The sequence below is a fragment of the Passer domesticus genome, unplaced genomic scaffold, assembly GCF_036417665.1.
Source record: "Passer domesticus isolate bPasDom1 unplaced genomic scaffold, bPasDom1.hap1 HAP1_SCAFFOLD_159, whole genome shotgun sequence".
In the NCBI taxonomy this organism is placed as follows: domain Eukaryota; kingdom Metazoa; phylum Chordata; class Aves; order Passeriformes; family Passeridae; genus Passer; species Passer domesticus.
The window spans coordinates 39,343-55,539 of NW_026989947.1; the positions used below are offsets into that span (position 1 = coordinate 39,343).

The following is a 16,197-nucleotide window of genomic DNA, read 5'->3' on the forward strand; positions in this document are numbered from 1 at the left end:
CATGGGCAGGGGACACGGGGACACCCAGGGGACACCCGGGGACTCTGGGGAGGAACTTTGGGGACACGGGGGGGGGGGTACAAAGAGGGGAGGGGCACAGAGGGACCCCCGCGGGTTTTGGGGGACCCCCCTGACCCCCCCATTTCCCCCCCCAGACGGCACAGACAAAACCTCCACCATCTGACGGCGCCGCCGCCCCCTCCCCAACCCGGGGGGGGCTCCCCCCTGACCCCCCCCCCCAAACCCCCCCAAAACCCCCCGGGGGGTCCCCAAAACAGCGGGGGAGGGGCAGCCCCCCCCCCCACCACCCCCCCGGGGGGGGGTTTTTGGGGGGTCGTGGGGGGGCCATGACACTACAGGGGGGGTTTTTTTTGGGGGGGGGGGGTCGTGATGGGGGGGGGGCGTTTCCCTCGGTTTTTAAAAATCCCGGGATTTGGGGATTTGAGGATTTTATTTCTTTTATTTTTGTTGGTTTTTCCTCTTCTTTTTTTTTTTTTTTTTGTTATTATATTATTATTAATTAATTATTTCTTGTCCTGACCCCCCACGCTGGGGAGGGGGAGGGGGAAATGAAACCCCCCCCCCTCCCAAATTTAGGTACAACACCGCCCCTCCCCCCCCGGGGTGGGGGTTCCCCGCCCCCCCCCTCGGTACAGCCCCTCCCCCACCCCCCCCCTTTGTAGCCCCCCCGGAATAGAAAAAGACAAAAAAATCGTTATTTTAGATACTTTTATTATGATCCTTTTGTTATGACATGGCTGGAAACCATTGACCTTATTAAAGACAAAAACCGCCCCGAGCTGCCGCTTTCTGCCCCAAAACGGGGCTGGGGATGGGGATCTGGGGGATTTTGTGGAATTTGGGGGGAATTCGGAGGGTTTGGGGGAATTCGAGGGGGATTTTGGGAGAATTTGAGGGGATTTTTTGGGGATTTGAAATTTTGGGGAGGATTTGTGGGGATTTTTGGCGGCAATTTTGGGGAATTTGGGGGGATTTTTGGGAATTTGAGGAATTTGTGGGGTTTTTGGGGGGAATTTTGGGTAATTTGAGAGGGGGTTTGGGTTCCCCCCCTCCTCACTCGCTGGAGGACTCGGAGCCATCGCTGGCGCTCTCTCCTCCTCCTCCTCCTCCTCTTCCTCCTCTTCCTCCTCCTCCTCCTCTTCCTCCTCCTCGCTGGGGCTGAGCTGGGGGGCTGCGGGGCGCCGCGCCGCCCCCCCTCGCTGCCTTCCTCTTCCTCCTCCTCCTCCTCCTCCTCCTCTTCCTCGTCGTTGTCGCTGCCGAAGATCTCCTCCTGGTCCCGCGCGGCCCGGGCGGCGTCGCTGCCCCCCCGGCGGCCCCCCCGGGAGCCTTCGGCCTCCTCCCTCCTCCTCCTCCTCCTCATCCTCGCTGCGCCCGGAGCCGCCCCCCGCGCTCCGAGCCCGAGCCGGAGCCTTCGTCCTCCTCCTCCTCCTCCTCGCTCTCGCTGCCCTTCGGCCGCTCCTCGTCTGCCCGGGGAGGGGGGGGGGGGGGGGGTCCTCAGAGGGCTGAGACCCCCCCCAAATGGGGGGATGGGGCAGGGGGAGGGGGGAATTGGGGGGGAAATGGGGAATTGGGGAGGGGGCTTTGGGATGGGGGGATTTGGGTGGGAAATGGGGATTTGGGATGGGGGATTTGGGGATGGATTTTGGGGCAGAATTTGGGGAGGGGGATTTGGGGAGGGGGATTTTGTGGTGAGAAATGGATTGAGGAGGGGGGACTTGAGAGGATTTGGGGAGGGGGATTTGGGGAGGGGGATTTTGGGTGAGAAATTGGGTGGGGGTTTTTGGGGAGGAGAATTTGGGGAGGAGAATTTGAGGAGGGGGATTTTGGGGCGGAATTTGGGGAGGGGGGGTCTGGGTCGCACCCGAGGCCGCCGCTTCCTTCTCGGCCTCCATCTCCTCCTCCTCCTCCTCCTCGGGCTCGTGGTTCTCCAGCTGCGCCCGCCGCGCCTCCTGTGGGGGGGAGGGGGCTCAGGGGGGGTCCCGGGAGGGTCCTGGGGGCCGGGACCCCTCCCCAAATCCCACCTGGGCCTCGAGCTCCTTCTCGTTCATGTCGCGGTGCTTCACCACCAGCACGGCGTTGGTGCCCGAGTGGGGCCCCGGCCCGCGCCCGGCGCTTGCTCAGCCGCACCCTGCGGGAGGGGAGGGGGCGTCAGAGACCCCCGAGAGACCCCCGGGACAGCCCCAAACCCCGAGAGACCCCCGGGACAGCCCCGAACCCCGAGAGACCCCCGGGACAGCCCCAAACCCCGAGAGACCCCCGGGGACAGCCCTGACTGTGCCCCGGCCCGCGCCCGGCGCTTGCTCAGCCGCAACCCTGCGGGAGGGGAGGGGGGCGTCAGAGACCCCCGGGATGGACCCGAGAGACCCCCCGGGACTGCCCCGAACTCTCAGGGACAGCCCAAAGGGTGCCCCCCAGTCCCCCCCAGTCCGTCCCTGTCCCATTTCCAGTCCCCCCAGTTCCCATTCCCAGTTCCCAGTTCCCTGTCCCATTCCCAGTCCCCCCCAGTCCCCCCAGTTCCCCATTCCCAGTTCCCATTCCCAGTCTGTCCCAGTTCTCCCAGTTCCCAGTCCCCCCCAGTTCCCATTCCCAGTCCCAGTCCCCCCAGTTTGTCCCAGTCCCATTCCCAGTCCCCATTCCCAGTCTCCATTCCCAGTCTCCATTCCCAGTTCCCAGTCCCCCCCAGTTCCCATTCCCAGTCTGTCCCAGTCCCCATTCCCAGTCCCCCCAGTCTGTCCAGTCCCCATTCCCAGTCCCCCCAGTCTGTCCCAGTCCCCCCAGTCTGTCCCAGTCCCCCCAGTTTGTCCCAGTCCCCATTCCCAGTCCCCTCCAGTCTGTCCCAGTCCCCATTCCCAATCCCCTCCAGTCCCACTCCCAGTCTGTCCCAGTCCCCAGTCTGTCCCAGTCCCCCAGTCTGTCCCAGTCTGTCCCAGTCCCCATTCCCAGTCCCCCCCCAGTCCCCCCCAGTCTGTCCCAGTCCCCACTCCCCAGTCTGTCCCAGTCTGTCCCAGTCCCCACTCCCAGTCTGTCCCAGTCTGTCCCAGTCCGTCCCAGTCTGTCCCAGTCTGTCCCAGTCCATCCCAGTCCGTCCCAGTCCATCCCAGTCTGTCCCAGTCTGTCCCAGTCTGTCCCAGTCCCCACTCCCAGTCTGTCCCAGTCTGTCCCAGTCCCCATTCCCAGTCTCCAGTCTGTCCCAGTCTGTCCCAGTCCCCATTCCCAGTCCGTCCCAGTCTGTCCCAGTCTGTCCCAGTCTGTCCCAGTCCCACTCCCAGTCTGTCCAGTCTGTCCAGTCCCCATTCCCAGTCCGTCCCAGTCTGTCCCAGTCTGTCCCAGTCTGTCCCAGTCCCCATTCCCAGTCCGTCCCAGTCCGTCCCAGTCCGTCCCAGTCTGTCCCAGTCCCCATTCCAGTCTGTCCCAGTCTGTCCCAGTCCGTCCCAGTCCCCACTCCCAGTCCGTCCCAGTCCGTCCCAGTCCATCCCAGTCCCCTCCAGTCCCACTCCCAGTCCCCCCAGTCCGTCCCAGTCCCGCTCACCGCGTCTCCAGCTCGTTGTAGTAGACGCCGTCGCCCTCGCGGAAGATGAAGAAGTAATTCTCCTCGTAGCCCTTGCTGGCCTTGTTCTTCACGTTCCAGTTGTACTCCCGGGCGATCTTGTAGTCGTACCTGGGGGGCCGGGGGGGTCGGGGCGGGGCCGCGGGACCCCGAAAACGCCCCCAAATCCCGACGGGGACCCCCAAAACCTCCCCGAGTTCGGGGGCGTCGGGGTCGCTCCTGGCAGGGATTTGGGACCCCCAGAACTGCACCCAAACCCCTCCCGGGGACCTCCCCGACCTCAGGGGACCCCCCCGATCCAAAGACCCCTCCTCACCCCCAAACCCCCCCCCCCAAACCCCCAATTTTCCCCCAAATCCCGACGGGGACCCCCAAAACCTCCCCGAGTTCGGGGTCGCTCCTGGCAGGGATTTGGGACCCCCAAAACTGCACCCAAAGCCCCCCCGGGGGGGACTCAGGGGACCCCCCAACCTCAGGGGACCCCCCCCAATCCCAAAGACCCCTCCCCAGTCCCAAACCCCCCCTCCCCAAACCCCCAATTTTCCCCCAAATCCCGACGGGGACCCCCAAAACCTCCCCGAGTTCGGGGGCGTCGGGGTCGCTCCTGGCAGGGATTTGGGACCCCCAAAACTGCACCAAAGCCCCCCCTGGGGGGACTCAGGGGACCCCCCCAACCTCAGGGAACCCCCCCAATCCCAAAGACCCCCCCAATCCCAAACCCCCCCCCCCCCAAACCCCCAATTTTCCCCAAATCCCCCCGGGATTCGCTGCAGGTTTTTCATTTCCCAGGAGCCCCCAGAGCCCCCAAACCCCCCATAATTTTTTTTTAAAATTTTTTTTATGATTCCCCTCGGGTTTTGGGGCCCCCCCCGGGTTTTTGGGGCCCCCCCCCGGTTTTGGGGCCCCCCCCCGGGTTTTGGGGCCCCCCCCCCCCGGGTTTTGGGGCCCCTACACGTCCTCGGGGGGCGTAGTCCACGTCCTCCTCCTGGTCCCGCTTGCGCTTGCGCAGCGTCTCCTCCACGGGCAGGAAATAGGCCACGAACTGGTTCCCCTCCTCGTCCATCATCCCCCTGCGCGACCCGGATCGGCCCGGAATTACCCCGAAATCAGCACCAAAAATACCCCAAAATCGGCCCGGAATTACCCCGAAATCAGCACCAAAAATACCCCAAAATCGGCCCGGAATTACCCCGAAATCAGCACCAAAAATACCCCAAAATCGCCCAAAATTACCCGGAAATCAGCACCAAAAATACCCCAAAATCGGCCCGAAATTACCCGAAATCAGCACCAAAAATACCCCAAAATCAGCGCAGAATTACCCCGAAATCAGCACCAAAAATACCCCAAAATCAGCCCAAAATTACCCCAAAATCAGCACCAAAAATACCCCAAAAACAGCACCAAAAATACCCCAAAATCGGCCCAAAATCAGCACAGAAACAGCCCCAAATCAGCCCAAAATTACCCCGAAATCAGCACCAAAAAATACCCCAAAATCAGCCCAAAATTACCCCGAAATCAGCACCAAAAAATACCCCAAAATCAGCCCAAAATTACCCCGAAATCAGCACCAAAAAATACCCCAAAAACAGCCCCAAAATCAGCACCAAAACTAGCCCAAAACCAGCCCAAAATTACCCCAAAAACAGCACCCAAATCAGCCCAAAATGACCCCGAAATCAGCACCAAAAATTACCCCAAAATCAGCGCAAAATCAGCACCAAAACCAGCCCCAAATCAGCCCAAAATTACCCCAAAAACAGCACCAAAACCGGCGCAAAATCAGCACAAACACCAGCCCAAAATATCCCCAAAACCAGCCCAAAATTACCCCCAAAACAGCCCCAAAACCAGCACAAAACAGCCCCAAAATCAGCCCAGAAACAGCCCAAAATCAGCCCAAAACCAGCACCAAAAATTACTCCAAAACCAGCCCCAAAATCAGCCCAGAATCAGCCAAAAATGAGCCCAAAAATCACCCCAAAATCACCCCAAAACAGCCCAAAACGAGACCAGAGTCAGCCCAAAAACCAGCCCAAAATCCCCCAAATCGGGGTCATTTTGGGTGGATTTTGGGGTGGATTTGGGGGATTTTGGGACCTGATCATGGCCTGGGACATCACCTCCAGATTTTGGGGTTTTTTGGGGTGGATTTTGGGGTGAATTTGGGGGATTTTGGGACCTGATCATGGCCTGGGACATCATCTCCAGCGCCGCCGCCCCCGAGGTGTCCTTGGGGGCCGGGTCGGAGTCGAAAATCACTTGGGCACAGGGGTTGATCCACATCTGGGGGAAAAAACGGGGGAAATCGGGCAAAACGGGGCAAAAAATGGGGGAAAACGGGGAAAAATGGGGAAAAAACAGAAAAAAATTGAGAAAAATGGGGAGAAAATGGGGAAAAAATGAGGGAAAAATGGGGGGAAATGGGGAAAAATTGGGGGCAGAAAAATATTGGAGAAAATGGGGGGGAAATGGGGAAAAAACCAGAAAAAAATTGGAGGAAAATGGTGAAAATTGGGGGGAAATGGGGGAGAAAATGGGGAAAGAAATGGATAAAAAAATGGGGGAAAATGGAGAAAAATGGGGAAAAACCAGAAAAAACAGAAAAAAATGGGAAAAACCAGAACAAAATAGGGAGAAAATGCGGATAAAACAGGAAAAAAAGGGGAAAATGGGGAAGAAAACAGAAAAAAATGGGGAAAACCAGAAAAAATAGGAGAAGAAATGGGGATAAAACAAAAAAAATGGGGAAAAATGGGGGTAAAACAGAAAAAAAAAAGGGGAAAAACCAGAAAAAAATCAGGGGTTGGGAGAAGAAATGGCAGAAGGGAGGGAACAGGAGAATGGGGAAAAGACCTGAGGGTGGAAAATGGAGATTTGGGATGGGAAAATTGGATTTTGGGGAGGAATATTTGGGATTTTGGGGGGGGAAAGGGATTTAGGAGGGAAAACGGGATTTTGGGGAAGGAAAATGGGATTTTGAGGGTAAAATTGGGGATTTAGGAGGGAAATATTTGGGATTTTTGGGGGAAAAAAGGGATTTTGGAAGGGAATATTGGATTTAGGAGAGAAAATGGGATTTTGGGGAGGGAAAACGGGATTTTGGGGAAGGAATATTTGTGATTTTGAGGGAGGAAATTGGAGCTCGGGGGGTGCACAGGGCTGGGGAGCCCCAAAATCACCTTGAAGTCGGGGAAGACGGGCATCACCTCCAGGGGGGTCACCCGGGGCTTGCTGTAGTGCTGGGAGATCTGCAGGGAGAGCGGGCTGAGCCCCAAAAACCAGCCCAGGGACCCCCAAATCCCCCCCAAAGAAACCCCAAAATCAGCCCCAGAACCCCCAAATCAGCCAAAGAAACCCCAAAACCCTCCCCAAAAATCCCCTAAAATCACCCCCAAAACACCTGAAAAAAAACCCCAAAACTTTCCCTAAAATCACCCCCAAACACAGCGTAAAACCTCAAAAAAATCCCCCGAAAATACCTCCAAAAATCACCGAAAAGATCACCCAAAAAATCCCCCCAAAATCCCAAAGAAATTCCCCAAAAATCTCCCAAAAAATCCCCAAAAGTCCCCTCCAAAATCCCCACAAAAATAACCCAAAACTTTCCCCCAAAAATAAAAAAATCCCCCCAAAAATCCCCAAAAAAATCCTCAAAAATCCCCCCAAAAAATTACCAAAAATCCCCCACAAAAAAATCCTAAAATCCCAAAAAAATTCCAAAAAACACCCCCAAAAATAACAAAAAAAAAAATCCTCAAAAATCCCCCTAAAAATCCCCCCAAAAACTCCACAAAAATAACCCCAAAAAATCCCCCAAAAATTAAAAAAAATCCCCCCCAAAACGCAAAAAAAAATCCTCAAAAATCCTCCCAAAAACTACCCAAAAAATCCCCCCAAAATCCCACCTAAACACCCCAAAAATCCCAAAAAAAATCCTCAAAAATCCCCCAAAAATTCCCCTAAAATCCCCAAAAATCCCCAAAAATCCCCCCAAAAATCCCAAATAATCCCCAAAGCCCCCAAAGCCCCCAAACCCCCCGGCCCCTGACGGGTTTCTGGGCGTCCTCGAAGGTTTTCTCGATGGCGGCGATCTGGCTGTCCCTGTCCTTGTAGATCTCCTCCTCGGTGAACTGCTGCTTCACCGACACGCCGATCCTGGGGGCCAGGTCAGGGCAGGGCCGGCCCGGAACGGACCCAAATCAGGCCAGAACCGGCCCAAAACTGCCCCAAAATCGCCCAAAAACAGCCCAAAAACTGCCCAAAAACTGCCCCAAAAACTGCCCAAAAACCGCCCGAAAACAGAGCCAGAACAGCCCGGAACGGACCCAAATCAGGCCAGAACCGGCCCAAAACAGCCCAAAATCGCCCAAAAACAGCCAAAAACTGCCCCAAAATCCGCCCAAAAACTGCACCAAAAACTGCCCCAAAAACAGCCCAAAAACAGCCCAAAAACTGCCCCAAAACGGACCCGGAACGGCCAGAACCACCCCAAAAACTGCCCCAAAATCGCCCCAAAAACCGCCCAAAACCAGAGCCAGAACAGCCCAGAACCACCCCAAAACTGCCCCAAAATCGCCCCAAAAAACAGAGCCAGAACAGCCAAAAAACACCCCAAAAACTGCCCCAAAATCGCCCCAAAACCAGCCCCAAAACAGAGCCAGAACAGCCCAGAACCACCCCAAAAACTGCCCCAAAACAGCCCCAAAAACAGAGCCAGAACAGCCCCAAAAACAGCCCCAAAAGAGCCCCAAAAACCACCCCAAAACAGCCCCAGAGTCACCCAAAAACTGCCCCAAAACCAGCCCAAAAAACTGCCCCAAAATAGAGCCAGAATCACCCCAAAAACAGACCCAAAACAGCCCCAAAACAGCCCAAAACCGCCCCAAAACAGCCCCAAAACAGACCCAAAAACAGCCCCAAAACCAGACCCAAAACCAGCCCAAAACACCCCAAAACAGAGCCAGAGTCTCCCCGAAAACAGACCCAAAACCACCCCAAAAGAGCCCCAGAAACAGCCCAGAGTCACCCCAAAAACATCCCCCAAACCACTCCAAAGTCATGCCCAAAACGTCCCCAAAATCACCCCCAAAACATCCCAAAATCACCCCAAAAACATCCCAAAATCAGCCCAAAAAGGTCCCCAAAATTAGCCCAAAACCACGCCAAAATCATCACAAAATCAGCCCAAAATCAGCCCAAAAACATCCCCAAAACCACCCAAAAAAAATCCCCAAAACATCCCCAAAGTGACCCCAGAATCACCCCAAAAATATCACCAGAATTACCCCAAAACCCCTCAAAAACCCCAAAATGTCCCTGAAAAACCCCAAAACTCCCCCAGAAATCCTGAAACCCCACAAAACCCCCCAAAACACCCCCTAAAAATCTCCACAACCCCCGTTGAAACCACCCCAAAAACGCCCCACAAAAACCCCGAAGTTTCTTCAAAAGCCCCAAAAGCCCCAAAAGCCCCAAAAGCCCCAGAATTTCCCCCAAACCCCCCGGACTCACTTGACCTCGGTTTCTCGTTGCTGACCCCGTAGCGGTTGAACTCGGTGGAGATGTACTCGGTCTTGCGCATCCAGGGCACCACCTTGGCGTGCTGCTGCGACCTGGGGGCCCAAAATAACCCTAAAATTATCCAAAATCACCCTAAAAACTGCTCCGAAAATCACCGCAAAACCACCCCGAAAACTGACCCAAGATCACCCCAAAAACTGCCCCAAAATCACCCAAAAACTGCCTCAAAACGGCCCCCAAATCCCCCAGGGCACCACCTTGGCGTGCTGCTGCGACCTGGGGGGCCCAAAACAGCCCAAATTCACCCCAAAAACTGACCCAAAACCAGCCCTAAAAACTGACCCAAAACCAACCCCAGAATCACCCCAAAAACTGCCTCAGAACTGCCCCAAAACTGCCCCAAAATCACCCAAAAAACTGCATCAGAATCCCCCCAGGGCACCACCTTGGCGTGCTGCTGCGACCTGGGGGCCCCAAAACAGCCCAAATTCACCCAAAAATCACCCTAAAACTGCCCAAAATCACCCTAAAAACTGCCCAGAAACTGCCCAGAATCACCCCAAAAACTGCCTCAAAACTGCCCCAAAACTGCCCGAAAATCACCCCCAAAGTCATCCCAGGGCACCACCTTGGCGTGCTGCTGCGACCTGGGGGCCCAAAACAGCCCAAATTCACCCCAAAAACTGACCAAAACCAGCCCTAAAAACTGACCCAAAACCAGCCCCAGAATCATCCCAAAAACTGACCCAAAACTCACCCCAAAATCACCATAAAACTGCATAAAAATCACCCAAAAACTGCCTCAAAACTGCCCCAAAACTGCCCAAAAATCACCCCAAAATCACCCCAAAAACTGCCCAACATCATCCCGAAATCTGCCCAAAAATCACCCCAAAATCGCCCTAAAGCTACCTAAAAAGCACCCCCAGAATCACCCCAAAATGGCCCCAAAATGTTTGGGATTTTTGGTGTTTGGGGATTTTGGGGTTTGGGTTTCTCGGGTTTGGGGTTTGGGGTTTTGGTGTTTGGGGTTTTTGGGGTTTTGGGGTTTGGGGTTTTGGGGTTTGGGGTTTTGGTGTTTGGGGTTTTTGGGGTGCCCATTTGGGATTTGGGGGGGTTTTTGGTATTTGGGGTTTTTGGGGTTTGGGATTTTTGGGGTTGGGGTTTGGGTTTGAGAGTTTTTGGGGTTTTGGTGTTTGGGGTTTTTGGGGTGCCCATTTGGGATTTGGGGGGGTTTTTGGTATTTGGGGTTTTTGGGGTTTGGGATTTTTGGGGTTTGGGGTTTGGGTTTGAGAGTTTTTGGGGTTTTGGGTTTGGGGGTTTTGGGGTGCCCATTTGGGGTTTGGGGGGATTTTTGGTATTTGGGGTTTTTGGGTTTTTTGCAGTTTGGGTTTTTGGTGTTTGGGGTTTGGGTTTTTGGGTTTGGGATTTTTGGGGTTTTTGGGGGTTGGGATTTTTGGGGTTTGGGATTTTTGGGTTTCTGGGGTTTGGGATTTTTGGGGTTTTTGGGGGTTGGGATTTTGGGGTTTGGATTTTTTGGGGTTTGGGTTTTTGGGGTTTGGGATTTTTGGGGTTTTTGGAAGGTGGGATTTTTGGGGTTTGGGGTTTTTGGGTTTCTGGGGTTTGGGGTTTTTGGGGTTTCTGGGGTTTGGGGTTTGGGATTTTGGGTTTTTGGGATTGGGGTTTGGTTTTTGGGTTTGGGTTTTTTGGGTTTTGGGGCTTTGGTGTTTAGGGTTTTGGCGTTTGGGGTTTTTGGGGGTCGGAGTTTTTGGGGTTTTTTGGGTGTTGGGTTTTGCCGTTTAGGGTGTTTTGGGTTTTGGGGTTTTTGGGTTTTTTGGGTGTTGGGGTTTTGGGGCTCACCTCTTGGAGCTGGTGGGCGCCTGGATCTCCTCCTCCAGCAGCTTCTCGTCCGCGGGGTCCAGCAGCACTGGGGGGGACCCAACCCTGGGATTTGGGGTCAGAGCGGGGGGTTGGGGTCAGGATGGGGGGTTTGGGGTCAGAGTGAGGGGTTTGGGGTCAGAGCGGGGGGTTTGGGGTCAGAGCGGGGGGTTTGGGGTCAGAGCGGGGGGTTTGGGGTGAGAACGGGGGATTTGGGGTCAGAACGGGGGGTTTGGGGTCAGAGCGGGGGTTTGGGGTGAGAACGGGGGATTTGGGGTCACCCAGAGGGTTTGGGGTCAGAACGGGGGGTTTGGGGTCAGGATGGGGGGTTTGGGGTCAGAGTGGGGGATTTGGGGTCAGAACAGGGGGTTTGGGGTCAGAGCGGGGGGTTTGGGGTCAGGACAGGGGGTTTGGGGTGAGAACGGGGATTTGGGGTCACCCAGAGGGTTTGGGGTCAGAACGGGGGTTTGGGGTGAGAACGGGGATTTGGGTCAGAGCGGGGGGTTTGGGGTCAGGACAGGGGATTTGGGGTGAGAACAGGGGGTTTGGGGTCAGAACAGGGGGTTTGGGGTCAGGATGGGGGCTTTGGGGTCAGCCCTGGGGCAGTTTTTGGGCCGTTTTTAGGCAGTTTTGGGGCAGTTTGTTTCGGGGCGGTTTTGGGGTGATTCCGGGCAGTTTTGGGCTCACCCCCGGGGTCTATCCTGTACGTGTCCGGGTTGATGAGGTCCCTGGGGCCGTTTTTGGGCTGTTTTAGGGTGGTTTTGAGGCAGTTTTGGGCCGTTTTTGGGCCGTTTTGGGCATTTTTGGGGCAGTTTGTTTCAGGGTGATTTTGGGGTGATTCCGGGCAGTTTTGGGGCAGTTTTGGGGCTCACCCCCGGGGTCTGTCCTGTAGGTACCCAGGTTCATGAGATCCATGGGGCAGTTTTTGGGCTGTTTTAGGCTGGTTTTGAGGCAGTTTTGGGGCCGTTTTTAGGCAGTTTTTGGGCAGTTTGTTTCGGGGCAGTTTTGGGGTGATTCCGGGCGGTTTGGGGCTCACCCCCGGGGTCTATCCTGTAGGTGTCGGGGTTGATGAGCTCCATGGGGCAGTTTTGGGTGGTTTTGGGGCAGTTTTAGGTCAGTTTTTGGGCCGTTTTTGGCCGTTTTGGGGCAGTTTGTTTCGGGGCGGTTTTGGGGTGATTCCGGGCGGTTTTGGGCTCACCCCCGGGGTCTATCCTGTAGGTGTCGGGGTTGATGAGGTCCCTGGGGCAGTTTTAGGGTGGTTTTGGGGCAGTTTTAGGTCAGTTTTTGGGCCGTTTTTGGCCGTTTTGGGGCAGTTTGTTTCGGGGCGGTTTTGGGGTGATTCCGGGCGGTTTTGGGCTCACCCCCGGGGTCTATCCTGTAGGTGTCGGGGTTGATGAGGTCCCTGGGCAGTTTTAGGGTGGTTTTGGGGCAGTTTTAGGTCAGTTTTTGAGCCGTTTTTGGCCGTTTTTGGCCGTTTTGGGGCAGTTTGTTTCGGGGTGGTTTTGGGGTGATTCCGGGCGGTTTTGGGGCAGGTTTGGGCTCACCCCCGGGGTCTATCCTGTACGTGTCGGGGTTGATGAGGTCGATGGTGACCCCCAGGTCAGGCTCTGTCAGCAGGTCGTGCTTGTGCTGCTTCTCCAGGGACGTGGCCTTGTACTGCACGAACCTGGCAGCCCAAAACGGAGCAAAACGCCCCAAAACCACCCCAAAATCAGCCCCAAAAACACCCGAAATCAGCCCAAAACCACCCCAAAAATCAGACCCAAAACCACCCCAAAATCAGCCCCAAAAACACCTGAAATCAGACCCAAAACCACCCCAAAATCAGCCCCAAATCAGCCCAAAACCCACCCGAAATCAGCCCAAAACCCACCCGAAACCAGCCCAAAATCAGCCCCAAAACCACCCCAAAATCAGCCCAAAAGCAGACCCAAAACCACCCCAAAATCAGCCCCAAAATCAGCCCAAAACCCACCCGAAATCAGCCCAAAATCAGCCCAAACCCACCAGCACCTCCGGGACCCCCCAGGACCCCCCAAATTCCCCCAGGACCCCCCAAATCCCCAGATTTCCCCTCCAGGACCCCCCGAATCCACTCAAAATCCCCCCCAGGACCCTCAAGACCCCCCCAGGACCCCCCAAAATTCCCTCACAACCCCTCAGGGACCCCCCCAAGACCCCCAGGACCCCCCAGGACCCCCGGATTTCCCCTTCAGGACCCCCAGAATCCCCCCAGGACCCCCCAGGCCCCCACCAGCCCCCCGGGCGGGCGCACCGGCTCTGGTCGAAGGGGTAGGTGATGAACTTGGGGTCGAAGGGGATGTCGGGCAGGCTGTTGCAGAACTTGACCCGGCACACGACCCCGGACCTGGGGGGGGCGGTCAGGGGGGCCCGGGACGCCCTGAAACCCGCGGGATTCGCCCCAAAACGGGGCCGGGCCCGCCCCGCCCCCCGCTCACCTCTCGGGGAGGGTCCGGTGCGAGCTCGGCCTGCGGGGGGAGGGGGGGGCCGCGTCATGACGTCACCGGGGACCCCCCCCAAAACGCGCCCGTGACGTCACGCGGGACGCCGCTGTCCGCTCGTTCGCCGCCGGGTGACGTCACGGGGCGGCGCCCACCCCCTCCCCCACCCCGCCGGGACCGCGGGGGGCTCCCCCAGCGCCGCGATGACGTCACGGCGGTGACGTCACGGCCGTTACCGGTGGCCCGGCTCATCGCGCTGCGCCTGCGTCTGGATGGTGGGGCGCCATCTTGGCCGCGCGCCGCCGCGCCTGCGCGGCGCCCCGGCCTCGGCGTCACTTCCGCCGCGCGCCGGAAGCCGCGCGCGGATGATGGCGGCGCCGCCGCCGCCTCCGGCCGGGCCGGGCCCGGGGCCGCCCTCAGCGCCCGCGGCGGGGCCCGGAGCGGCGGCGGGGCCCGGAGCGGGGCCGGGGCCGCCCCCGGGGGCCGCGCAGGGCCCCCGCGCTGCCCGCGCAGGCGGCGGCGGCGCAGGCGCAGGACTTCGACCCCGTGCAGCGCTTCCGGCTGCTGCTGCCGCAGCTGAAGGAGAGCCTGCAGGTGGGCGGGGCTTCTGAGGGGAGCCTGCAGGTGGGCGGGGCTTCTGAGGGGAGCCTGCAGGTGGGCGGGGCTTCTGAGGGAGCCTGCGGGTGGGCGGGGCTTCTGAGGGGAGCCTGCAGGAGGCGGGCTTCTGAGGGGAGCCGGCGGGTGGGCGGGGCTTCTGAGGGAGCCTGCGGGTGGGCGGGGCTTCTGAGGGAGCCGGCAGGTGGGCGGGGCTTCTGAGGGGAGCCGGCAGGTGGGCGGGCTTCTGAGGGGAGCCGGCAGGTGGGCGGGGCTTCTGAGGGGAGCCGGCAGGTTGGGCGGGGCTTCTGAGGGAGCCGGTGGGTGGGCGGGGCTTCTGAGGGGAGCCTGCAGGTGGGCGGGGCTTCTGAGGGGAGCCTGTGGGTGGGCGGGGCTTGCCGCCGGGATGGGGCGGGACTTGCCACCGAGAAAGGGCGGGGTTTGCCACAGGGGGCGTGTCCATCCAGGGGGCTCCCTGGAATTTCGGGGGGTCTGGGGCCATCCCTGGACCCCCTGACCCCCTGACCCCCCTGTGACCCCCCTGACCCCCCTGTGACCCCCAGACCCTGATGAAGGTGGCGGCGCAGAACCTGGTGCAGAACTCCAGCATCGACAACGGGCAGTGAGTGACCCCGGGACCCCCCCCTGGGACCCCCCCAGTCCCCCCCAGTTTGATCCCAGTCCCCCCCAGCGCCCCCCCAGTGCTCCCAGTATAACCAGTGCCCGCAGGAAGAGCGCTGACGGGGCCCTGCAGCGCTTCGACAAGAGCCTGGAGGAGTTCTACGCCCTGTGCGACCAGCTGGAGCTGTGCCTGGTGAGGAAATACCCAAAACTGCCCAAAAATACCCAAAAACCCCCTGTGCGAGCAGCTGGAGCTGTGTCTGGTGAGAAAATACCCAAAAACTGCCCAAAAATACCCAAAAATCGCATCAAAAACTTCTTGTGCGAGCAGCTGGAGCTGTGCCTGGTGAGAAAACAGCTAAAATACCCCAAAAAACTGCCCAAAAATATCCCAAAACCAGCCCCAAAATCCCTAAAAATAACCCCCAAGCCCTTCAGATTCACCCCAAATCTCCTCTCAACCCCCCAAATCCCCCCCAAACACCCCCTGAACACCCCCAAATCCCCCCAAATCACCCCAAATTCCCTTTTTTGTGCCCCCCAGAGGCTGGCCCACGAGTGCCTGGCGCAGAGCTCCGACAGCGCCAAGCACAAACCCCCCTAAATCACCCCAAATCCCACCCAAACACCCCCAAATCACCCCCAAATCCCCTCTAACCCCCCCAAATCCCCCCCAAATCCCTTTTTTGTGCCCCCCAGAGGCTGGCCCACGAGTGCCTGGCGCAGAGCTCCGACAGCGCCAAGCACAAACCCCCCCAAATCCCACCCAAACACCCCCAAATCACCCCTAAAACACCCCCAAACCCCCTCTAACCCCCCCAAATCACCCCAAATTTCCCGTTTTCCCCCCAGAGGCTGGCCCACGAGTGCCTGGCGCAGAGCTTCGACAGCGCCAAGCACGCCCCCGCGCTGGTGCCCGCGGCCCCCAAGGGCGAGGGGGGGCCCGGGGGGGGCCAGGAGAGCCTGCCCTACACCCAGTACCTGCCCCTGATCAAGGCGCAGATCGCCGGCGCCAAGGACATCCACAACGCCCTGCTGGAGGGCACCAACAAGATCACGGGCAAGCTGCCCCCCCCGGGGGGGCCCTGACCCCCTCTGGGGGTCCTGACCGAATTTTGGGGGGTCCTGAGTGGGTTTTGGGGGGTTATGAGTGGATTTTGAGGGGTCCTGAGTGGATTTTGGGGGGTTTGGTGGGGTTTGGAGTAGCCATGGTGGCATTTCAAGGCTCCTGATCAGACTTTGTGGGGTCCTGAGTGGATTTTGGGGGGTCCTGATGGTGTTTGGGGGGTCCTGAGTGGATTCAGGGGGGTCCTGATGGGGTTTGGGGGGTCCTGATGGGATTCAGGGGATCCTGATGGGTTTGGGGTGGGTCTGATGGGGTTTGGAGTGGCCATGGTGGCATTTCGAGGCTCCTGATCAGACTTTGGGGGGTCCTGAGTGGGTTTTTGGGGGTCCTGAGTGGGTTTTGGGGGGCCTGAGTGGGTTTTGGGGGGTCCTGAGTGGATTTTGGGGGGTCCTGAGTGGATTCGGGGGCGTCCTGAGTGGGTT

The 16,197-nt window shown here is 58.1% G+C and overlaps 2 protein-coding genes across 2 annotated transcripts; one reads left to right on the forward strand and one right to left on the reverse strand.

The window, feature by feature from the left end:
- Positions 1–593: 593 nt before the first annotated feature.
- LOC135291942 (RNA polymerase II-associated factor 1 homolog) lies at positions 594–14,530 on the reverse strand. Its single transcript, XM_064406185.1, is given in 19 exon segments — positions 594–1,195; positions 1,198–1,360; positions 1,362–1,412; positions 1,414–1,484; positions 1,883–1,970; positions 2,043–2,111; positions 2,113–2,149; positions 3,551–3,679; positions 4,521–4,531; positions 4,533–4,638; positions 5,754–5,857; positions 6,754–6,822; positions 7,624–7,729; positions 9,091–9,186; positions 10,955–11,021; positions 12,517–12,638; positions 13,248–13,340; positions 13,432–13,461; positions 13,671–14,530. Coding segments are annotated over 19 exon segments (2,874 nt in total).
- A 67-nt stretch (positions 14,531–14,597) lies between these two features.
- Positions 14,598–15,952, forward strand: LOC135291944 (mediator of RNA polymerase II transcription subunit 29-like). The gene is made up of 3 exons (XM_064406186.1): positions 14,598–14,650; positions 14,710–14,995; positions 15,502–15,952. The coding sequence occupies exons 1-3, from the start codon at positions 14,598–14,600 to the stop codon at positions 15,736–15,738; spliced, it is 576 nt and encodes a 191-aa protein (XP_064262256.1). The 3' UTR covers positions 15,739–15,952.
- Positions 15,953–16,197: the final 245 nt, after the last annotated feature.

What these genes read in the sequence shown, in the direction of transcription:
- LOC135291944 (XM_064406186.1), top strand. Translation starts at nt 14,598, where the DNA reads ATGAAGGTGGCGGCGCAGAACCTGGTGCAGAACTCCAGCATCGACAAC. An exon ending in TCCAGCATCGACAACGGGCA is followed by an intron (nt 14,651 to 14,709) that starts GTGAGTGACCCC and finishes GTTTGATCCCAG; the next exon opens with TCCCCCCCAGCGCCCCCCCA. An exon ending in AGCAGCTGGAGCTGTGCCTG is followed by an intron (nt 14,996 to 15,501) that starts GTGAGAAAACAG and finishes TTTTCCCCCCAG; the next exon opens with AGGCTGGCCCACGAGTGCCT.